General features: G+C 34.0%; 4 protein-coding genes across 4 annotated transcripts; 1 reads left to right on the plus strand and 3 right to left on the minus strand.

The window, feature by feature from the left end:
• Positions 1 to 403: 403 nt before the first annotated feature.
• Hmgcl (hydroxymethylglutaryl-CoA lyase) lies at positions 404 to 6,668 on the minus strand. Its single transcript, XM_066389364.1, has 4 exons — positions 6,425 to 6,668; positions 2,892 to 3,031; positions 1,150 to 1,273; positions 404 to 1,064 (listed from the first exon to the last, which is right to left on the minus strand). The coding sequence occupies exons 1-4, from the start codon at positions 6,485 to 6,487 to the stop codon at positions 429 to 431; spliced, it is 963 nt and encodes a 320-aa protein (XP_066245461.1). The 5' UTR covers positions 6,488 to 6,668; the 3' UTR covers positions 404 to 428.
• Positions 3,761 to 5,332, plus strand: BckdhA (Branched chain keto acid dehydrogenase E1 subunit alpha). The gene has a single exon (XM_066389158.1). The coding sequence runs from the start codon at positions 3,886 to 3,888 to the stop codon at positions 5,140 to 5,142; it is 1,257 nt and encodes a 418-aa protein (XP_066245255.1). The 5' UTR covers positions 3,761 to 3,885; the 3' UTR covers positions 5,143 to 5,332.
• A 673-nt stretch (positions 6,669 to 7,341) lies between the features above and the next one.
• LOC136411313 (ATP synthase mitochondrial F1 complex assembly factor 1) lies at positions 7,342 to 8,611 on the minus strand. Its single transcript, XM_066393837.1, has 2 exons — positions 8,499 to 8,611; positions 7,342 to 8,436 (listed from the first exon to the last, which is right to left on the minus strand). The coding sequence occupies exon 2, from the start codon at positions 8,431 to 8,433 to the stop codon at positions 7,582 to 7,584; it is 852 nt and encodes a 283-aa protein (XP_066249934.1). The 5' UTR covers positions 8,434 to 8,436; positions 8,499 to 8,611; the 3' UTR covers positions 7,342 to 7,581.
• Positions 8,612 to 10,358: 1,747 nt separating this feature from the next.
• On the minus strand, positions 10,359 to 15,335 carry LOC136410934 (EF-hand domain-containing family member C2-like). Its single transcript, XM_066393351.1, has 14 exons — positions 15,279 to 15,335; positions 15,036 to 15,218; positions 14,832 to 14,982; positions 14,475 to 14,776; positions 14,204 to 14,376; positions 13,928 to 14,082; positions 13,598 to 13,871; positions 12,635 to 12,777; positions 12,070 to 12,266; positions 11,873 to 11,997; positions 11,690 to 11,803; positions 11,444 to 11,623; positions 11,173 to 11,275; positions 10,359 to 10,515 (listed from the first exon to the last, which is right to left on the minus strand). Exons 1-14 carry the CDS (start codon positions 15,333 to 15,335, stop codon positions 10,372 to 10,374), a joined length of 2,301 nt encoding a protein of 766 aa, XP_066249448.1. The 3' UTR covers positions 10,359 to 10,371.
• Positions 15,336 to 24,664: the final 9,329 nt, after the last annotated feature.

Raw genomic sequence — 24,664 nt, forward strand, 5'->3', positions numbered from 1 at the left:
TGTGCAAAACTACGCTTGTTGGTCTACTCTCTAGTCGCCAGTCGTCCCGTCTGAGAGGTTCTCTTCCATCAATGGGACGACTTGGTGGCCTGTCGTCGAACTGTCAACTTCCATACATGACGATAAACCCGTAACACGTGAGTATGCTTTGATGATCAACCTCCTTGCTAATCCTAAATGTCATTTGTCAGTTTACCACTTGACTCTCCTTGAATGTGTCAACTCTTTGCTGTGTGCAAAACAGGTTTTACTAATGCGCTGCGAAACGCCTTAGCACAATGCATGCGCATACGCAGTGCTTGTGCACTTACAATGTTTAATGTTTTCGCATAAATATAAAGAGATAAAGATAATTCATTACCTTGTTATCTCACAACAATAGAAACAAACAAAACAAAAAATAATAAATCTCGCAACATTTTAATAAATTATTGCATTTTCGAAAACATGGCATTATTAACTTTAGAAAGCGGGGGTCTTTTCAAAAAATCGGAAATAAACCGGCCAACATTGACTAATTTCTTCAAATCAACATCTGTGTCTACTCCACAACCATGCAACATGTAGACCAAATCCTCAGTCGCAACATTACCTGTAGCGCCTTTTGCATAGGGGCAACCTCCAAGGCCCGCCACAGAAGAATCTACTACTGTAATACCCCTGTCCAGGGATGTACAAATATTAACTAAAGCCTGGCCATATGTGTCGTGACAGTGAATTGCCAATTTATCTGGTGAGGTAATTTGTAGAACGTCGTGTAACATACTTTCTATCGAGTTCTTAGATCCTACACCTATGGTGTCTCCTAAAGAAAGTTCATAGCAGCCGTAACTCAACAAAGACTCAGCTACACGGCTGACTGCTGCTGGTTTTACATTGCCATCATAAGGGCAACCTACCACGCAGGATACGTAACCTCGAACCTTGAGGCTTTGGTTTTTGGCAGTGGCTATCACAGTTTTAGCAGCAGCTAGACTTTCCTCTATGGTGCAATTTATGTTCTTTTTAGAGAAGCTTTCAGATGCTGATAAGAAAACGGCGATTTCTTTAGCTCCGACTTTAATCTAGAAAAAATAGCATCATGTTATGAGATTGAATGAGTGCACCTAAATATTGGAAATAATGAAATAAACTAAAATAAGAACTCACTGCTGCTTCCAGTCCCTTTAGGTTTGGTACCAACACAGGATATGAAATATCAGGCTTTTTAAGTATTCCTGCAAATACTTTGCTATTATCTGCCATCTGAGGAACCCATTTAGGACTAACAAAGCTGCAACAATTTTACAAACCTGAGATACATTGAACATCAGCGAGACCATCGATTTTGGACCATTTAACACACAGCATCTCACTTTTACAGAAACTGCAATTCCAAGGTTCGGTAAAATTTTCTATTGAGCCTTAAATATGCAGATAGATGTCTTGGATTAGTGATAGTATTCGATTCTTATCTCTTTTTCAAATTAGACCAAAATTCTGATTTCATTGAGGCGTGTAGTTGCATTTCCAAAGCTACTTATAGGTAGTCACTTTAAGAGGTCGCTTTTACACAGGGACTATTTTATTTAAGTTGAGCCATAGAAATCTCCAGACAATGTGTTTTGCTATTGCTTTTTTAACCCAATCCATTAATTTCTAGGTCACTTATGAAAATTACTAACTACAAAAGACAAGAAACAACAACTAGACTTAATGTTAGTTAAACTAAAGAACTCAAGCTTTAAATGTAATTTTTTTGTTTTTTGAAACTTCTAATCAAATTTTAAATGCGTTTTATAGTAGAATGTTTCCAATAATGGATTTGGAAGTAGGGAATACCAACGATTTAAGAAACAGATTGCCGACATTCCACCAAAATTGGTTCTGCTTTTTGAACGGAAGCCTACCACGTATTAGTACATATATGACATCATTTTGTTGTCAGAGATATGATATGCGCTGGCGCAATCGGCACATATGTAAGATATAAGATGTCATGGTGACGACGTTACCTCCTCCGATTTTTCCACCATGGAGTAATCCCTGATGTGCCAAAAAGGGAAAAAAAGTACGATTCGCTCCTTTTAAATCGTTGAAGCATTCTTTTTTGGAGATAAAAGGAGACTTTTATATGAAAACGTTGCTTAGATAAGCAAGTATTTATATTGAAAAAATCTGTCTATATAAAACATCGTTGCTGAAATAGGCGCTATACTGTCCAGCATGACATTGTATCCTTGATAGAAGACTATTTTATCTGTGCATAAAACACAAGCGTTGAGTGAGTTTCTAAATTGAACCCATAAATGGAAATTAAGATTAATGGCCAATACATATATCAAACCTGCAGCAGATTTGTATGTTATTATAATATTAAAAAAGAAAAATTACCACCGTAGCGTTTCGCGCACAAATCAACCCGCTTTTTGCCTTTTGAAAATGGCTTATATCCATAAAGAGCATATCCCGAATATCCTATATCTCATATACGTATTAGCTTTTAAATACTGGTAAATGCCCCGAGACCTGCCAAGAAATTTATAATATTTGAAATATTAAATATGAAAAAAATTAAAATAACAATTATTTCTTTGTGTTAACGCAACGTAATGTTAGCAATTGATCAAACCAAACGAAAGAAGTTCATCATTGATTAGAAATTCACCTTGATCTGGTATGGCTTTTTACCCAGTGTGAGGAAATTGTGTCTTTTCAAGTCATTTTTCACATTTTAGGCATCGTCGTTAAATTGCCATCGAATTCTATAAGAAGCCAAGGGAATCAGCAACACAGTTTGACGCAGTGTAGCTAAGACGATGAAGGAGTCGATGAGAGTTACATAACGGTACGTGAGCATTTCTAAACTAAATCATGCAGATGCAGCTTCAACTAAATTATTACTTAATTACCTCGTGACTTCAATAGTTTTAAGTCCAGTTTCTGACAGTCTATTTATCAATTCAATTTTCGTTTCAGTGGGCACTTGCATTGGTTCATTTTGTAAACCGTCTCTTGGACCTACTTCTACAATTCGAACGGAAGATTTACTCTGAAAATGCAAAATAATAATTTAAATTAAATTTAAAAGTATTACATTTTCAAAATTAAAATAATCCTAAGTATTAGACGCCACTGTTCAATAATCGTCGAATGAAATATATTAAAATTCATGCAATTCTATTGTTTATTAATGTAAATCCATATCAACATAATAAGAGGCCGGCTATCGAAGTAAATACAGAGAAGCACATTTTCAAAATGTCGATAAACGAAACTGAAAAAATATAAGGAACATTTAGGTGTCAGCGAAACCTTCGCTACCTATGGCAATATATTACTCAGATAATAATAACAACAGCAATAATATATAATAATATTAATAATAATAAATACAAATATTAATGATAATAAATAATAATAATGTTAATAATAATATCATATCAGGAACTCGCAATAGAAACAAAAATACTATGCAGAACACAAAATGCTGCAGATGATTTCATTCATAATGTTAGCAATCGGCACCCATTTACAACACTTCTACATAGATGAACTTGAGCAATGAGAGGAATCACATTCAACAGACCAAAAGTCAGTGATGTTGCATACGTGTAACATGAGGAGATTATTCCTTGATGAAAAATAACCGGCTGGAATATCAAACTGTGAATACTCAGAGGTATTTACACATAAAAATACCGTTGCTCCGCCACTGTAACATTTAAAATGTTAAAGGCGATATGGTAAACAAAGCTAGCATATGTGATAAATATGTTGGAACTAGCAAAGCAAAATTATCTCCCTTGTGGTTATCATCGTATTTTCGTTAACAATTTCATCAGACAATTTAACGTTTTTACTATTGAGTAAGATATTGTGCTGGTTGACACGCAACATACAGAAATGTCGCTTCGAAGTTCCCTGCTTTTTAAGCGGATGTTAAGTGAATTCAAAAATGCGAACAGGAATTATTCGGAGATTCTCCAATTTCCTGGTGCTCAAACTTCATGGACGTACAAACTAAACTTTACTGAACCGTCCTCTTTTCCTGCCGTACCCACGTACAGAGTCCTGGACAATGAAGGTAAATTAATAGAAGCTGAATCAGAGCCACAACTAGATGAACAGACTTTAGTGAAAATGTATACGAACATGAGTATTCTAAATCTCATGGATAAGATTCTCTATGAATCTCAAAGGCAAGGGAGAATTTCGTTTTACATGACAAGCTATGGAGAAGAAGCAATACATATTGGAAGTGCTGCTGCTTTGTTGCAAGAAGACTTTGTGTATGGGCAATATAGAGAAGCCGGCGTTTTGTTGTATCGAGGATTTTCACTTCAGCAATTTGTGGATCAGTGCTATGGAAACAAAGATGATAAAGGCAAAGGCAAGCAAATGCCTGTTCACTATGGAAGCCAACAGCATAATTATGTGACTATTTCTAGTCCACTGAGTACTCAAATGCCACAGGCAGTGGGTTCTGCCTTTGCCATGAAAGGAACCAATAAGGTAGTAATTTGTTACTTTGGTGACGGTAGTGCCTCTGAAGGTGACGCACACGCTGCGTTCAATTTTGCTGCTACCTTAGAATGTCCAGTAATATTCTTTTGTCGAAATAACGGCTACGCAATTTCAACCCCAGTGAACGAGCAATACAGAGGGGACGGCGTTGCCTTCAAAGGCACCGCATATGGAATGAACACTATTCGAGTAGATGGTAATGATGTATTAGCAGTTTACCAAGCTACTAAACTAGCACGCGATTTTGCCTCTCGGGAGAACAAGCCAGTATTAATCGAAGCTTTAACATATAGGGTCGGAGATCATTCGACTTCAGATGATAGTTCAAGTTACAGACCTAAAGAGGAGGTCTTGCGGTGGACTGATCAAGTGTACCCTTCAAAGAGATATCGTTTGTATCTAGAAAACAGAGGTTTGTGGAATGAGGAAAAGGAAAATTCACTAGTAAGAGAAACACAAAAAAGTATCCTGACAGCTTTGAAAGAAGGGGAGAAGAAGAAAAAGCATAAGTGGACTGAAATGTACGGAGATGTTTATAAATTTATGCCACTCCATATTAGGCAACAACAGGAAGCTATGAAGGAACATTTAGAAGCTTATGGAGAGCATTATCCTCTTAATTCATTTGAAAAGTAAAGTGTGAAAAAAGTAACAATTATTGGGGAACTGCTTTAACTTAAGTAAATATGGATTCTCATGCTGCTATTAATATAAGAAAAAAATTATTAAACGATGTTAATATTTTGAACCTTAATTCAACTGTGCGCTTGATGCGAATATACTCATATATATTTATTAATGAGAAATGTGAAACAAACTTACATAATAATGTTTGTAATAGTGGAAGAAGTAAAAAATTTAAGTTCAAATGAAGCGTAATTAGTTTTTGGGACTTTTCAACTAAATTGACTTATTTTTCAATATTTCTCTGCAATGAAAAGGAAAATTGAAACGATGAGAACTGATTCAACTGTTTTAGTATAAGCAAAAACTTTCATGAAAAATACATTTTTCCCGTAAAATGAAAAATAAGAAACTTTCCCCTCTTAACAATCCCAGCCGGAAACATACGGTATAATATACAGAGACCTGCAATATTGTATCAGATTTCTTTAGCTTCTATATCAATGAAGTTCCCAATTTTTTCCTTCTACAGAATTACACAGCACATAAGGGCGTATTTCTAGAAATTATTTTCTAATGTATAAGGTGACCCCAAAAAGTGTGACGATATACAGCTATTTGAAATGGAATTTTCCAATTTTTTTGCTATTTTCGGATTTCACGTTATATTTTAAGGTCAGTTTATGTAACGTGTCCTATCATTAAAATTTACTGTCTTCGAGTTATTCAGAAAAATTTAATACATTTGACAGCCGCAAGGTTCCACAGAAATTAGTATTGTGCATTAACCGATGTGAATTTCGGAATCAGTTTTTTAGGGTTGAAAGAGAACCTAATAAGCTGCGTTTTGACATGTCTCAATTAAAAACGCTCTTTACAATCGCCGAAATAGACTCCGAAGTTGCATAACTTCAAACCTCAATATCTTGCTTATTTCAAATGGAATGCCCAAATTTTTTCGACAATTAAATCTGCATTCATGCAGTGCATAGACCAGCACTGAGGCATAATATAAAATATCGGTTTTATAATGGCACCTAGTCCCACCTATATAGCACATATATAACACGGAAACATACTTAAGATAGTACCGTAGCCCAGAAAATTTACGATTTTTTACCTTTCCGTACAATTCTTATGCGTTTTAGGCTGTATAAACCTAGATTAAGTACCTTCTCAGACAAGTGACCCAAGTAACTTGTTGAAATACTTCACTTAATACTTAATATGAACATACATATAAACTCAAGAGAATAAAATCAAGAATTATCAAATAAGTACAACAAATACGTACGCGAGGAAATGTAATGTTTACGGAGATTCTCTTCAATTTTATCAGACTCCTTTGTAGTATCATTTTTCTAGCGGAAAACTCAAAACAATCCACTTACGACGACGACTAGAACAGAAATACTCATGCTTATCATTACGGTTTTGTATGGCAGTTGGGACAATATCAAAATTTACATCTTTAAAACTGATCAACAATATTTTTTCCATTCGAACAATTCAGACTAACAGAAAACTGTAGTATCATAGACAAAAATTAGCATCGGCTCGTATATATAAATGAATGTAGGAAATATAAAATAGAAATCGTAATATAGCAAAATTTTTCTATAACATAGTGAACTTCAAGAAATACGTGACTGGAAATCGGGTAGTTACACAATAACTAGCTATATCTGCAATTTTATACCGCATCATACGCCAATGAAATCTGCAGTGATTCAAAGAGTGGACTTGATTTTATCTAATCAGAGACGATGTAATGTGACACGTTAACGGTTCGATTTTACAGGAATATTAAAATTTAATGTATTACGTCTAGTACCAAATGACCAAAAGAGTTAATAAGGCTAAAAAGTGTAGTGTAGTGTTGGTTGCATAAGTTGTCTGTTCTGAAAGATGAAGTTTTAGTGCTCTGAACGATTTTGTTAGGTTAAAAAAAGCTGGTTAATTAAAAGTCGGAAAAAAGACAATAATCATATTTACGGGTGTGTTATGACTGGAGGGCGAAGCAAAATTTATTTACTTTTACGACTAGGAGTGTCATCACTATCGTCATAACGCACCCTCAGTCATAAATTCCTGATCAACAGTGCAAGATATTTTGTTTACTGCTTATACATATATAATTATTGATAATTTCGACCTTAATTTACTTTGGACACACATTTCCAATTTATAAGCAAAAAACAGAAAACAAAATTCGTTTTCATAAATATTTAGAGAAGTTTTTATAACACTGGTGATTTGACCAAATACATGTCTCTTAGGATATAAGCAACACTCCTATGGTGGGATTTACAAAATTGTACTTATAACATAACAAACAGCTATTTTTTTAAATAGCACATGCAACCAGCACAACTTATTTTCACATTTTATAGAAATCATCCTAATGGTGAATCAAATGCTTTTGGGGCACACATTGTTATTTAAAATAACCTAAGATAAAGATAAGTTGCTAATTTCCTTCACTAAATCCATGTGATCGAAACTGTCTGGACTGAAAGTAAATTTTTCCAAAAGTTTCAGTTTCTGTTCATCACTTTGCACATAATACAACTGCAATTGGTTGGCCAAACATTGAGCTTCTTTGGGATTCAACACATTTTTGTTATATTCCCCTCTCATTAAAATGATGCCTTTATTGTCTTTGAATTCTTTATAGTGAGTTATAGTGAGACACTCCGGAGCATTTTCTTTGTGCACTTGGAAATATAGGAGCGGCGTAAAGTGAACAGCATTGAGTTCAAATTGACACATTATGAACTCATATCCTTGACTTCGAGGCAAAGGAAATAAAAATGTGTGATATTTTGATGATCTTTCTTCTAAAAGTGCAAAATCCTTTGCAGGAATAACTGCTGCAATGCAACCTTCCTTTTCCGAATGATATTTCTCCCATATAACTTCAATTTCTTCCTTAGATTTATCTTTAATTAAGTCGACTTTCAAGATATCATCCAATTTTGTTTCATTAGTTTGCCGTAGAGATTTAATTTCTTCTTTTGGATTCAATAGTTCAGAATATTGTCTTTCTTTTGGTGGTTCAAATTTCTTTTCACTGTTTTTTGATAAATCCATTATTCGACTCTTAAACTCTTCAGGTGCAGTTTTCTGAGCTTGTACAATTTTCTCTGCATATTTGCCATAATAAGGATTATCTTTTAAGTCTTCTAAGATTTCTTGCAATTTTCTCGGAGTAGTCATTATGTTTTTCTGAGATAATTGTTTAGGTAGTTTGTAAGAGCCTCTGTATAGCAAAACTTTTCGCATTAATGATGTCAGATGCATGTCCTGTAGGGCATTAAGAGGATCTGAAAAAAGACTAAACTAAATGGAAGTATTTAAAGACCTACTTGTATTCGTTAAATTGTAACTGCCAACAAAACTATTCGGGTTTTAATGCATTTTTTTTAGCATTTTCTGTTGCATAACTAAAAACTATTTTTTTCACTGCTATAGCAAATCTGTCAAACTGTCACTGTCACTGTCACTTGTAAATGGAAATTTCAATTAATGCGCCGACGCTTTTGTTGTCCGGCGTTCATAATATTTCGCGTCATGATAGAGCTGGTTTATTTCGATGTTGAACTTTTCCCTTAAACCCGATACTATGGAAAAACTTTTAAGTCATACTGTCTCCCTAGATATGACTATGAACTTGTGCTGCTCTGTGTCGATTTGTATTACAGCCGCTAGATTACACATTACAATATCTGATAACATTACAATATTGCAATATTATGTTATTGCCAAGTAACCTTTCCGATTCCTAATTAGGGATCCTTTGTATGAAAAATTGCAGTAATTTACTTATTTTTACATTTTACATTTACAATTTTACTTAAATTAAACATTGTTCTCTTACTGCAATAGCCGGCACTAATTTTAACCTCAAGGTAATTTGAAACATTATAATATCAACTTTTTCCATGTAAATAATCAAATATTTATAAAGTATTTGACACTAAAGGCCTAATTGCTATCAACTAAGTTAGACTGACAAATGTTGCAACGTCTTACGTTCTGCGCAGATTGAGATCATGTATTTGCTAAGGTGCTGGTGATATAGCGGCGACGGCATGATCTAACACGCCAAAAAGCATTAATATAAAACTAATGTAAAACTAATATTTATACACATGTTGACACTTAAAGCTTCAAAGTTTGTTAAAAAATAAATGCAATTCAATTTAAAATTAAATATGTAATTCCTAAATAAAAAGACTAAATTTAATTTAAAACAATTCAAAAATGTCTATGGACACAAGATCTTATTTAAAAAGTATATTAGGTATATATATATAGTAACTTTCGGTCAAACCGACAGTATCGAAACGTTAAAAATTAACCAGGCAAAATGATAACGTTGCCTTGTATAAGTGGCGTAGATTTCTAATTATAAGCTCAAAAGACAAAAAAGTTACAGTTTACTGCGTTTCTGTTATCGCCTCGTATATGAATTCATTTTATTTGTGCTACTCAATAAAACCGATGCGACACCATAAGAATCATTCGTGAGGAGGGGTGCTTCCGTTACTAAAATATATCCGCTGCTACTGTAACAATATGATATATCGAAAAAAAAATAAAGCAGGGGCACGGTGATTGACTGTTTATTTAAGAAATCAATCATTGACGATCAACTTTAAAACTCAACTTTTCAAATGTTCTTATTTTATGCACCATTTTATTATAGACAGCCAAATATACACAACGTCAACAAAGACATATACTGTCATCTTACTTGGAACTATCTGCCGGCTTCATGTCGTTCTGGGATTGTCATTGGATTAAAATTTTTGACATAGGAAACTCACATATTTTCAACAAGGCTCCTATGATTGGGTGATTGCGGTCACGCGTCTCCTTACAATTTTTCTTTTAGCTGGAATTATGAATTATTTTGTTTGCATTACATCAAAAATTTGGATTTTCCTCAAAAACCATCAACAATATCTGTAATCAATGGAATCATGTTGTAACTTACTCGTATGGGGGATTGATACATTTATTTATTAAACTGTTATATTTTATTTTAATTGCCGACTCATGTCATAGTTTAATGTATAAAATATGGTATCACCAGTTTCATTGCCATTTTTCTTAGAAACTATTGTTCTAAACCAAAAAACACAACAAAAATTGAAAAGAATTAGGGGCAATTAAGCAGAATTGATGGAAAACGTTGAACCGCACCCCACAGTCCTGCCTCTGTGTAAATGATATTCACTGCTTTTCCAACGCCTTGATGGTGTTTTGGTCTACGGTATCCCGAAACGTCGACTCTAGATCAAGGTATTTGTTGAAGGCCCACCAATCTATTAATTGACCGATTTCTGGACGCGGTTCCGAGAACGACCACAAATCACTCTGCAAAAGCGGATAAAAAATCAAGCCATATAAAAAACTCATAACTTAAACTAACCTGAACTACGTGTCCCAAATTTAAAGAGAAGTATAATATGCATATTTTAAAAATACGAGGACATTCGAACACAGTTAGTGTTCATTTGATGACCACTGGGTAACGATAACCAGATATAAAATGCTTATGGAACCGTGGACAAAGGAATATTATTTAACTAAAATGTTATTTATGAAGAGGAGTCTACTTTAAGCTTTTATGGACCGAGAGAGAATGGGTCTAAGAAGTTATTCTCCCTTAAGGACACATATGGTATGATATTTCAGTTATTGCTGAAAAGTTGCGGGTTGATAGAATTGCTTTTCGATATAAAATTTTCAGAAAAGTCAAAGGGGGAATTCACCCTAAAACGATGATCACCTTGTCAGTCATCATCTCCAACTAAGACTGAGATGTCGCATCGTGCATGTGTTTAAGAGCAACACATCACAAGTGTATCAAGAATTCCCGGTCAAGATTACTTTTTGAAACAAATATAGTTTCCTGCATGTATGTTATAGTTAAGTTTGACAGCGTATTCAAATTATGCATCTTTAAATTTGGGATGAAAATTGGCATTACTTTGGTGATTTTGCCAACAGTTTATACTTAATTACCAATACCTTTACGTTTATAGGAGGCTCATCAGGAGGAGCACAAATGTTTCTGTCCAAGAACTGCAAAATTTCGTCGTAAGCAAGTTTACACTCTTCATCCTTATTCGCGCTGAAATTAGTAAAATTTATGCTATATGATAAAATTCGATAATAAGTTAAAGCGCAATAAATACTGTTTTCACTAATCGTCGACATCAAATGACCTCGTATGATCCACATTGTTTGTTTTTTGACCAAGTTCGATTTTTGATTCAATTATTGTTGAGCCTTCACTTACACTTCAAGTATCTTTTTAAGTAATTCATTATCGAACGGTAATCTAGCCCCTTTTAGCACGGTGTAGCACTCTTTCATGGTTAACCTTCCTGTTTTTAAGTGATCTGCATGCACAAAGTATTCTCGTAGCCTGTCCAAATCATCCCACAAGTATCTTTTTAGTTCTGTCAAAGCTATAGCTCTGAATAAATCGTTAGAAATATTTTTTCGTTATTAAATGCTTTCAAGCATTAATTTTTTATTTTACCTTATTTTTTTCCGATCCTGTGTTGGATTACAGCAGCTGGCCGAGAATCCCCTTGCAATGGTAATCATTTCATGCTCAGTGAAGTCTTTATCCATAACACTACACAATTTGGCTCTGAAAACACACATATTTGAATGCAAAAACAACATTCTTTAAGTTGAATTCTATATTAAGTATTCTTACCGAAGTTGGGAATAAGGCATAACTGAAGTCTCTTTGGGAATATTTTCAGCTACAAAATCTTTGTATACGGGCGCAAGTTTTTCCCTTACATTTTTCATAATTTGCTTTAGATTCGCTTTTGGAAACTAAGTGAGAAAAGATTGGAAAAAATACAAATAAAAATACAATACATACAGCGAGAACTATCTAGAACGTACCTGCCCGCAATTTAACTCCATGTACCTCAAGGCATACTCGTCAGCATCGACAAGAACAAATTGAAATTCGTTGATAATTAGAGTAGCACCTATAAACATATGTTGAGGGGTGTAGCATAAAGGTGGTGTATTGGAGCTTGATTTCTGACCGGGTAGTTGTACTGGGCTTTTTGCAGCGAATGTTGAGGTGTTAAAGCCTAAGGAATAGAGGCATATACAACTTATATAAACAACTGCTTAACCGTTTTTTTTTACGACCAGCTAGAAAGTATGCACTTTTTTGCCCAATTTTTTTATCTGAAAAAAACATTTTGTCAATCAAGATCAAGAAGTGGACCTAAGGTATTGGTGATGAGCAAAACAAGACCAAGGCTCGACTAGTCATGTTTTTCTTTTTAGTAAGATATGGTTTTGTCTTGGTTTAGAAATACACCTATCTCATCTTTTTAACGTTGTTGCTCATAGAAAATTAGTAGTGTGATGTTGCACAATGAAATCAGTCGTCGACGGCACGTTTTTAGTCACTTTTAACTGCAAAACCTAAGTAAAGATAACCGAGACTTACCAGAATTTCTTTGTCCGACTTCAAAGACAGAAATTGTATCATCTACTAGAAAGTAACTGATGATGAAATTTCTGGAACACTTTTCAAATATCGTAGATATCATTTTTGCTTTAAAACGTAGTATATGGCTATCAAGACCAGTCCTACAAAAAAATTGACCATTGAAGAGAAGTTGGAAAAATTCGATAATAAGCGAAATTATTTACTGTCCCTTTATTATTTGAATCTTTTTCCCCTTGGAAATTTAACTCATATACATTATTAGAGAATGGGTTCAGGCGATTTCAAACTGCATAAAAACTGATATGTGAATATTCTGATAACTTACTAACAAGAAAATTTGCATAAAAATTGACAAATTCTTTCCATTTGTCTGCTCTTAATTTATTGTTTCTATGGAAATGTAGGACCTAATACTCACTAGGACACCCTGTATATATTTGGAATTTTCAGTGTCGCCAGGAGGATGAGCAAACAAGCTATTATAGTATAGGTATTGTTTTTTAAGAAGCGAAGACACTTTTATGATGAGACTGTAATTTGACGCATCAGTAACATGATCAGTTCGCGAACTTAGGTAAGCCAATTTTAGCTTTGAATAAAATATATAATTTTTTGTCCAATTGGCAGTAGACGTTGTATAAGAAAGCACCAATTTGTAGATACCTCACCGATATGGCAGTCTATGTTTTGTGCTGTCGGGTAGAAAAAATATTTTCCTTCTTGATGATTTAAGCTTGACGTTCGGGTTAAAATAATGTAGTTCACAACTACTATTATTACTATACTATTATTACTATACTATTATTTTAAATAAAGAGACATTTTAATGACCTAGAGATTTTTTTGACTTCAACAAAAATGATTTTACCATATATCTTAAACTTTGTGATTCATACCGTATACATCAGAAAACCATTTACTAGAGATAAGATGAACTAATAATTATTAGTCTTTAGTTACCTGTCATAAAGAAAAAATTTTTTAAAGTCCCTGTGTGGTGCCTTAGGCTCAACAGTAATGCAATTCTGCGCTGAATCCTCGTAGGACCCAAACCCATTCCAAGGAGGCAATTCTCGTTCTTTGGGTTTGTCAGCATAAATTGAGGCTCTATTATTTTTGGTGGGTATGGGTATGGGATTGAACTCGCTTATACCGTATTTAGTTGCATAGTATTCCTTGGTAAACGTGTCACAATCAGTGAGGATCAGTTTGCGACCGTAGCAATGTATAACTCCTAGAAGATTTAAAGAAATAATTGTCTTGAAGGAATAAATGAAGATAACGACTTGCCTCCAATGCTGAGATCTCTTTCAGTGTAGTACTCAATATTCTCACGCCCACAATCCAAGGGATCTACAATGTATCGTCTGTTGCTTAGTGACGATCCCAATACATTCAGAACTGTATAGTTGGTATGGCTTCCTACAGGTAGTAATTCTTTACATCTGCAAGTAGTTTTAAGAATATTTCCTGTAAACCAATGCAAAATTGTTATAAGCTGAAAACCAACTTGTATACTGTTGGCTTCATATCATTTCCCTTTTAGCAAGCAATTATGAATTATACCTCTTTGGCAATTTTGCTCGTCTTAGGAACATGAATCCAGGTTCCCCTCCTGATTCCGACTGAAGTTCTTTAATTGCTATAGTATCATCAGCCAGATAATATAGAAGTTCTAAATAATGCAAGTAACCGTAATCCGTATCTTGATCGTCCCAATAGGCTTTGAAATGCAATACCTAAGAATTAATGTAAGGAAAGGTATCAAATTTTATGCATCAGTGCAATACCTATCTAATTATATGTACCAATTAAATAAAAAATGCCCAATTCATACCTTTCCATCATTTTCCAAAAATTTTCCAAGGGTGTCGTTATTTCTATTGAATTTCTTGGACTGAAATGCATCCCTATCATAAGAACGAAGTTCCATATAAGGATCAGTTGGACCAACAATAGGATCTGGCACCGATATCCCACAACGATTGAGAAATGTTCTTGTGAATTTATCGCAATTAGTAATCTTGAAAATCCTTCCATGAAATTCTATCTCCCTTCCTATGTTAAAATCGATCAAATCGTAGAAATTTTCATCCATGGGAGGAGGATATCTGATTCGCTGCCTCGATATCAAAGTACCTTTTTAGAGGAATTTACTTTAAGTGTTAATATTTTCGATGAAAACAACAAATACCCTGAGAAATTCCACTATTTTGCACTTTTGGCTCAATCACCTGAATTGTTCCATCTTCCAAAAAATAATATATCTTCACGTTCCGTACTTGAAAAGGGGAACCTCGGACTTCTCGAAGGGTTTCTTGGAAAAATGCATAGAAACACAAAATCTAGAACAGGAAAGTAATAAAAATAAGAACATAGAGCACTGCTTAAAGGGTACTTGTTTGTCGAACTTGATCCAACCCGGAAGTTCCACAAATTGGCTCCTAGAATAGGTAGATAGGAACTTATCAGTTGGAGGCCCAAATATATTAGGCTTTTTGGGGGCTTTTTCAACAAGAGCCCTGTTTCCTTTTCCAATAAACTCACATGCTCTATTTAAATGGAAATTTTGCTTCCCAATCTGAACGATTATAAACAGCTTGTAATCGAAAAAAAAAAGTCAATCTTACGCGAAACTTACGTTTGAGTTGAAGGTACATCCTGGTAGAAATGGTAGATCTGGACATCTGAGAGACATCATTAAATGGTGAAATAATCACATAAGAGTAAAAAATGAAAGTCAATGGAAAGAAAAGTTATTTCGACATCGACTGAAATTTGTTTGAAGTTTGGTCGATTTTGAGGATTTCCCCCGGCGACCAAGTATTGAATGACGGACGTAATTGCAATGACGCATTTAACTCTTACCACGTTTATGCTTTCCCAATATGAGACGTACGAAATACGTATTAATGTTTATGCTTTTTGGCAAATTCGGATTAGTAGTTATAATAATTCGGTTTTAATGTTTTTTTGTTCTAGATAATAGAGAATAACTTGTCTCCATTTCCCTCCAAATGGTCTGTCTATTCCCTTTCTTTCATAAGTAATATTTTCTTGTAGTAACTAATTAAATTAAATATCTCGGGAAAGCATGGAGAAATGTTTTAAATTTGCCTTCAAATTAATCGTTTCGCTACGCTCTACACAAACAGATTTGCAAAATTTCTTTTGGTTTCTGAGGTACCGGGTCACATTAGTAACTATTTTTGTCGATTTTGAAGATGCTTTAAAATAAAGATCTGAAATTCCTGTTTACTAATTATTCTTTCCAAAAAACATTTTCTTTCAGTTTGTCATTTGTTGACTTTCAAAATATTATTTGTTTTCGTTTTACATCTATTAATTCACACCAACTGCATGGCACATATTAATTAAGTTTTTACTAAAATATTGAATTTCAATTTTAACGTCTTCTGGGTGTATTACACAGAATGGGAAAGAAACCCGTGAAAACACACATAAATTCATAGTTATTGCCAATGCGACAAAAAACATTTTTTAGTTTATGCTAATATGGAAATGTGTAAATGAGGGCTTTGTTTGATTAGGGTTCTGTAGCTGTAAAAATGACTGAATCTGGAAAAGTCCCCTTTTCTAATTTTCAACAGGAATGAAGCCATGTTAGCTAATCTGTATCGCATCTCTAATCCTGAATTCATTGCGCCTCCAATTTTAATTATCTGTTACATATTGTAAAATCTAACAGCTAAGCCTCACGACAGTCAAGGCTTTAGATTATCTAAAAAAATAATTAAAATTGGAGTCACAACGAATTCAGGATTACGGAGACACAGACTAGCAACCACGACTTCAATCTTGTTGGCAATTAGAAAAACGAACTTCTTTGGATTTCCCGCCATTACAATAACTATGGGAACTTAATCAATAAACATCTAAAAGTGTCTTGAAGTGTTAACTTCATATACATTTTTTCATGTCAGAGTAAACAAAAACAATATTCTATATTGGTGTACCAATTGGCACTAACTAGAAATTAAAAATTTTTTGCAAGTGCTTTTGCTCATCTTCTTTAATGCTGCTGAAAACACAAACGGAAAAATGCGATTAAAAAAAAAAGGTTTTTGAAAAACCGCGCAAGGCCGTTTACCAGTTTTGAAATTATTTAAAAATTAGCCAAAAAATACCTTTATTCCAATATTACTTTATATTGTCAAATTAAATTGAAGTATCGAGGTATTTTATCACATCCGCAGATTCTTTAATTAAATGGGACTATTCAAATCTAAAAATGTGATATTGACATAATACTTTTAAAATTTACTCAATGCGTTGTTTATAATGTAATTATTTAATCAGGTATGTTTAACAAATAGCAAGTCATTCAGGTATTTTCTAATATTTATATTTTATGCACTTGCTTCATAATTACATACATAGGTGCTTATCTATTATATGTATATGTGAGCTTTCATATAGAAGGTGATACGGGGTTGGATATTAATTCATTTAAGGCAAGAGCAATAAACCTGTTATCTTACAAGGATGGAGCTACGTCTTATCCTTGGGCATATGTGGTATGTCACCGACACCTAAGAGTGCCCATTGGAGATTGACTAAACTTGTACTAGTTAAAGTAGATCGTTGCCTTGAAAGATAAAGAGGGTTTGTTTATCATATGGGGGTGTGAAGAGAATGACTAAGGGATGTAAGCGTGGGAAGAATGTAGAAGGTTTAGCGATTATCTTTTGAAGATAAACAGATGCGCGGGGATGTCTCCGCCACCTTGTATGAGGGGGGCATTCTTTTCCCAATCTTGGTCGAATAAAGAAGTCTTGCTTAAATTCGTGTTTTTTTTATTTTTTTAAGAAGGAAATATTTTTTTCTTACATATATGACATACCCGATACATAAATTTCAATTCTTGTTTGATTCTGTACGATATTATTTCAAATAGTGATTTTACTCTGTGATTATTACATGAATTTAAATTCAGAAGAATGAAAATGACTACACCTGCTCTAAACCTTCTTGAGGGCTACAAAATACCAGTTATATGACTAGACACAGCTGTAAGTTCAAAACGAATTTTCAGTTACTGCGACCACAATTTCTACCTTAAAAATATACATATTCAACCTCAGTTGTATTATTAATCCGAATAAAAACTCATTTTCAAAGACAATTATTACCTCAAAAAGCTGTACTAAATTTTTTGTTTATATATCTCAATGAATAAAAATATGGATATTAATTTATAGAGTAAATTAAAAGGTGACCAACTTGAGAAACCGCTGGATGTTACCTTAGAGATTGGATATCGGCGTTGCTTACGTTGATGGAAGTGAAAAAACCACCGGCAAAGTTCTCAACGAATGGATTCCTTCCAGCAAAATTAAACAGGAAGAATTTTTGATACTTATTAAATTGTCCAGCTTTAGCAACACACCTGAAAAGTAAATGCAGTATAACATCTTGATATGATTGTTGATAGTTTTGGCTCTTTGCATTGTGTCCACCACTCTTGCTATTCTTGTATCATAGTTCTTCGGAATTTTCTTTTAAATACCTACTCCCTGCATATAGAAAACCCGGCGGGTTTATCTTCAAATTAACTCCAGATCAGAGAACAAACAATTTCTTGAAAACATCAAATATGAAATAAGATAATCTTACTCAGTTTAGTTGAACCATTAAAAACATTAAAAATAAACCAAAGTAGACATTATTTTCAAGTCACTTTCTCCGAAAACCAGATTTTTGGTAATTTAATAACTTTATATTTTTAATATCATCCACTTTGTTTTTGGTTATAGGCGCCATCTTGGATTTTCAAATTTTCAATTCAGCTTTTTGTTCCGATTATGATAATGTATTACATATTAAAATTCAGTCTTGGTGAAAATATCAAAAATTCTGTCTAGCCAGCACATTCGCCATTGGATTATTATTTATAAGGATTTTTTATATTTCCGCCAAACTGCAAGAGTGAAGCTTAACATATGATGCATTATTGCAACCAGGAAAAAGCTGAACTCAAAAATATCAACCGGGATAACGCCCATAAGAAGAAAAAACTATTGATGGTTGCCGAAAATCGAAACATTGAAACGTCGAATCTTAAATGTGACGTCGCTACGTTACAGAAGACAAAAAATTGCAATGATAAATTGTCTATCATTTTAAATTACTTCGCCAAATAAAACTAAAAAAAAAATAAAAACGTTTTTCCATAATTTCTTTTATTTTCGAATATGTCCGAAAGTCAATAGCGTTTTTCAAATTTTAAAACGGCATATTTTTAAATTCCCAATTGCGCAACTTTGCTTCTATTGAATCAACCTCGTATCTTTTATGATTACCGAAATGTTCATCCTCGAGTTTCATAAACCCTGTATATATCTAAAATACCTAATGCTCATTCATTACTAACTGAGATGCTTGGTCTTTGAGTTTTTTTCTTCTTAATAAAATTAATGGACATTAACCGTTTTACTACTGAAATTTCAGAATTGAACAATATTTCTGAGAGTCATTAAAAGGATTTGCAAAGCCTAGAGGTGGGAGAGCGGGTTAAAGTTGAAAATTTCATAGGCTAAGCTATATTTCAAAACACATAATTTAAATTTTTTTCCCCACGAGCGTGAGGTAGAGTCACTATAAACAGGTGTGGTAAAAAGTATTACCGCACGCAAATGAAAGAGGCATGAGTGGGTGTCAATAATTTTTATGAGTATTTGATATTGACATACATGCGATAAAATTTATTACCTGATGTGTGCGTATAAAGATTTTATTGCTCACTTATTGATTAATCGAATTTGCAATAGAGAATAAAGTTAACAGAAATGCGCGAGTAGCACCTGTTTCTTAAAAAGCTACGTGAAGATAAATTTGAAAACATATCGTGGGGGAACGAATTAAATTTGTTCTAATTTCTAACATGATCACTAGAAAGAGTAACCAAATTGAAAATTCTAAACATTATTCAGCCAATTTTATATTGTAAGTCATTTGGTTAACGTGCCCCATTCATATAAGATTCAGAAAGAGCGAAGCGAACTTGGTACTAACGAAAACTTATATCGATTATCTTGAAAGTACACTTCCTCCTAAGAGTGTAATGTGAAATATACAGGAAATATGCTATAAGAAAGTCATCTTAGTTTTGTTGCATCTTCAAAAATAGAGTCAGAAAAAAATTTTAAATGCAAATATACAAATCTACATTTCCTCGAATATTTTCGAAAATTATAGGAAACACTAAAAAATATAATGTTGCCTGCATTTAATCGATGCTCTATCCTTTTTGGTTTTCGAAATTCTCATGGTGGAAATCGAATTTGGGACACCTTGTACAATTGTAATTCTTATATTGTATTTTCAGAGATTACAGCCGTGCCGAATGGCCTTTCAACAGTTAAGGAACTTATCTTACCAAAAAAAACTCCATGTCCGACCATCTAAATAAGCAGAAAAATGTAAATTCAGCTTCTCAATTTTCCGAAGGCTCTACAAGATAAGATTACATATGTTTTACATGTAATGATCGTATTCTACAACTTTAAGCGAGAGGAGAACTTATGGCAAGAGGAGATCTATTTTAGTCATTTCATGCATTTATATATCACACATCATTTAGTTAAATGACAAATAAACTTATTATGAATTTACTAATAATTCAGTCTTTTTTGTTCCATCAGAAGAAGAAATCGAAACAGCAGATCGCTTGAGAACTACAATTTTGTACAGTGGGCCCAAGATAAAATGCCCTGCCCCTTTATCTGGATGCTTAGCAGATTTTTGACAAAATCTAAATTCAAAAACTATTTTTCATAAATATCCATATACAGGGTATTTGATAAAACCGATACCGATAAAAAATAAAGGTATTTTTGCAAAATTATAAACTTAACATGCCATTTAATGATTGATAATGATACGATGAGTGTATTATTTACTTAAGTGATATTCTGCTGCCTGAAAAAAAATGCGGCAAAATGTATTTTAGACTTTGGACCTCTATATCGAGCAAAATAATCGCTCAGAAGGATTCCTAACAACGTATTCAAAAGGTTAGGTGCCATTAAGAATACTGTGTATAGTGAGACATCATAGGTCTTGAATTAGGTCAATGCTGATTTTTCGTCTTGTACTAAAAAGTGAATTATTATAATGTTACTAATTAGGCCTACAAAAATTAATTGCGGGAGGAACTTACAATAACATCCACTATCTTAGGTTTTGTGTGTTCAACAGAAAATTGTAGGAAGTCTTGATGATTTCTAGAAGTTCCATGCATGCCAATATCATGAATTCCGTCTATATTATACAAATTTCCACAAGACCGACTCATCCTGTGGTCTTTTAGAGGCGTCTTCTCATAGTCTTCGTACAACAATTGGTTTATAACACTTTGTATCTCTTCATCATTGCTGTTAGCTGTTGCTACTGTTCCTATCGGTGTAGATGTCTCCATAATGAATTCTAGACCAGGGCTGCTGCTCGTCTCTTTATCCAAAAATCCTTCTAAAGTTGAGGACACAAAGTTTTTTGCCATCCTCGCATTTGGCATAGTTTGTTTAGACACGGTCTTGACTTCAATACAAACATCCTCAGTGCTTTCCTTCTCTTTGTAATCCAGATAATTCTCCCAAGTCTCCAGACTGTTCACAGACGCCACAGATTGAGTCCTTCTTTTCTCCCTTTTTACGTTATAGGGCAGGTTTTTATTGGATTTTGTAAATAGTTGTGGTGTTGAAAAGCTGTAAATTAGTTTTCAATATTTAAATAAGTATCTTCAGCTCGCTAGCTGTAAAGTTTCTACTATTACTTAACCATTCGATTTTCTCCTGATGGAAAATGATATCTTTGACCTTTTTCAGAATTACTTCAAAAGCTTCCCGAATTTCTTGAAAATGATAGTTTTTTGCTCTTTCCAGGGCAATAGCGGTCTCGTCCAAGGATTTTCCATATAAAAGGTTATTGAAGTTGTCGATGTTAACGTGAAGATTCTCTTCAAGTTTCTCGGAATATTGATAAAGGGATTTACATAAGTCATTCAGAGCCATTACGCAAATTTATTTTTTAATTTTGTTAACAGTGGTCACCGAGTATAAGTCACTAGTCGTCACTTGGCAGAGCCGAGTTGCTAATTGTAGAATGTGAGGAAACTTTTCTGTAATAAGAATACTTATGGAACTGTGTGATCAAGTGAGTAGTATAAAAGCGCTAGCACCAGTTTTTCATAGTACGCTGCAGCGAAACTCGGCATGTTCGCCACTGATATTTCCCCTATGCCGCGCCGGTTTTATACCCTCACATTCACATCAAAATGCACCACCCAGTAATAATAATAATTAAGTCTTGTAATTTTGGCAAAATAATGCTTCATAATAGAGTATCAAATGATCAGACTTTCAGTAAAAAAGAAAGAATGCTAGTGGTTTTTTTGTCATCGACCTATTAGATTTTTTATTCAATTGTAAATAGATAAAATAATATATACATTGAAATATCAGTTTATTTTGTTTTTAAATTGTGAACAAGACATCTCAAAATGCCCCCAGTGAGACAGCGTCGAAATTTTTCCCACGTTTCGGATTTTGATAGAGGGCGAATTATCGGCATGAAGGAGGGTGGACATTCTTTTCATGAGATTGCCCGAAGAATGAATCGGAACCACACCACGATTGCGAGAATATGGTCTCCGTGGTCTGAAGAAAGGGTTCAGCGACATCGTCCAGCTGGACGTCCTCCCCGTAGCAGCAACGCACGTGAAGATCGACTTCTTAGACGGATGGCCATTGGTGATCGATTTCAAACAACAATGTCTGTTGCAGTAGATTGGATGGGAGCTCTAAATCGTCGGGTGTCGATGGCAACAGTTTACAGAAGAATTTCGTCTTTTGGCCTGCATTCATACCGCCCAAATCTACGACTGCCACTAACTGCCCAACACCAAGCTTCCAGATTGGCCTGGTGTCAAGAACGAATTGATTAGAATCATGAGTGGAACAATATCGTCTTCAGTGACGAGTCGCGATTTTGTTTATGGATCAATGATGGTCGTAGAAGAGTCAGACTATATCGAGGTGAAAGAAGAAATTTGCAATTTTCTGAAAGGCGCCACACAGCTTTAACACCTAGTGTTATGGTCTGGGGTGCGATATATGTTGGCCGAAGATCTTCTCTTGTGTTCGTTCCAGACACCCTAAACGCACGTCGCTACATTGACAATGTTCTGAGGCCAGTATTAGTACCTTTCATGCAAACTTTACCAAATGGCATTTTCCAACAGGATAATGCAAGACCACATAGTGCGAACATTACTCGACGATACCTGGAAGAAGCACAACTGGAACTACTGCCTTGGCCTGCACGGTCACCGGATCTATCGCCCATCGAACATCTTTGGGATATGATGAGTCGCCGTCTTCGAAATTTACTGAGGCCTCCAAACAATGTGGATGACCTACGACATCATCTTGAGGTAGCATGGAATGAAGTACCCCAGAAAGATATTGATCATTTGTTGCAAAGCATACCGCGAAGAGTGCGTGCTTGCATTGCCGTACGAGGCGATGTCACTTATTATTAATTTTTTCATTATCAAATGTTGTATCTTTTAACTGAAAGTCTGATCATTTGATACTCTATTATGAAGCATTATTTTGCCAAAATTACAAGACTTAATTATTATTATTACTGGGTGGTGCATTTCATGTGAAAGTGAGTGTGGTTTTAATCTGAATATTACATTCACTTAAAAAATTTTTTTTCTTTTTTTGTGACATACAGTAGCGCGTGAAACTTCTAATTTAATCAAAGAGAAACGTAAACATTACTAAATACACATTCGCAGTTCTTCCAAAACTTTTATTATACTGTAGCCAATTTTGCTATGCCACTATTTGTTACTTAATTCAATGAGTTTTTAAAAATATTTAAATCTAATTATTATATATAAAGAGGAAGATTATTATATGTGATAAAAATATTTAGAAGCAATCTTTCTCTTTCAATAAAGTGAGAAGTAAAGGTCTAATTTTATATTTTTTTCTGCAAAAACCGCGAGCGTTTGCTGGAAGTTTGTATATAAAACCGACATTCGTGCTGCGGGATATTTTTAAAATTTAACCTGAATATTAGTCAAGATTTCCTTACTTTTAAGAAGCATCTGTGACATATACGCATCATAGCGCCTTAGAAAACCCTTCACTATTCGTTATGTTTTTTAAGGCGCACGATGCGTAGCGAAGAATTTGGTAAGACGCGATGGTTTTAAAGATCCTTATACAGAAATATTTTTCAAAAGAAGTTCATTAATACTACGACTATTTTACGCTTTTATGCATCAATAAATGTTAACAATCTGATAAAATGTTAAAAAATTCCTTAGTACATCATACATTATAAAGACCCTTTTATGCACGTTACGTCTTGCTATAATTGTCAATTATGATGTACGCGTAATAAAAGATACTGTTAAGTTCTATTTATCCGAACGAGTTACTTTTCAAGGGAAATTGCAGTATGTAATATTGATCATTGTAATGCCGATTAATTAATGAAACTCAATTATTGACAATACTTACTTTTGTGTAATATTACAGTAAACTATTGCTCTGTGACTACGTGTACATGGATGCAACTATGATCTAAACATATATTGGAATTGAAACTAATCATGTATATTTGGTACCACTTATCGGTCTGATAGAGAATTATTTTTCAAATGTGAAATTTGAGGGGTGAGTCAAAAAGAGGAGAGTCTCGGAATATTTAAAAGGAATGGGGACGATAGAAGGTAATAAAATAGCTAATACAAAAGGAAATTACAGGAATATGCTTTACTGAGTATTACTACTCTCGCTTTAAAAAAAAACAACGAAATTCTCAGATTAACCGGGATTTGACCCATCTTTACGCATATCAACTAAACTTTGCTCTTCATGCGTTTTAACTCAGTTCAAACCACGTGAAAAAAGAGGATTAGATTGAATTGTTGAATATATGATTAAAATTTTAACCTTTGTAACTATTTCTTCCAGATTAACGATAATT

The sequence above is a fragment of the Euwallacea similis genome, chromosome 1, assembly GCF_039881205.1.
Source record: "Euwallacea similis isolate ESF13 chromosome 1, ESF131.1, whole genome shotgun sequence".
NCBI lineage: Eukaryota > Metazoa > Arthropoda > Insecta > Coleoptera > Curculionidae > Euwallacea > Euwallacea similis.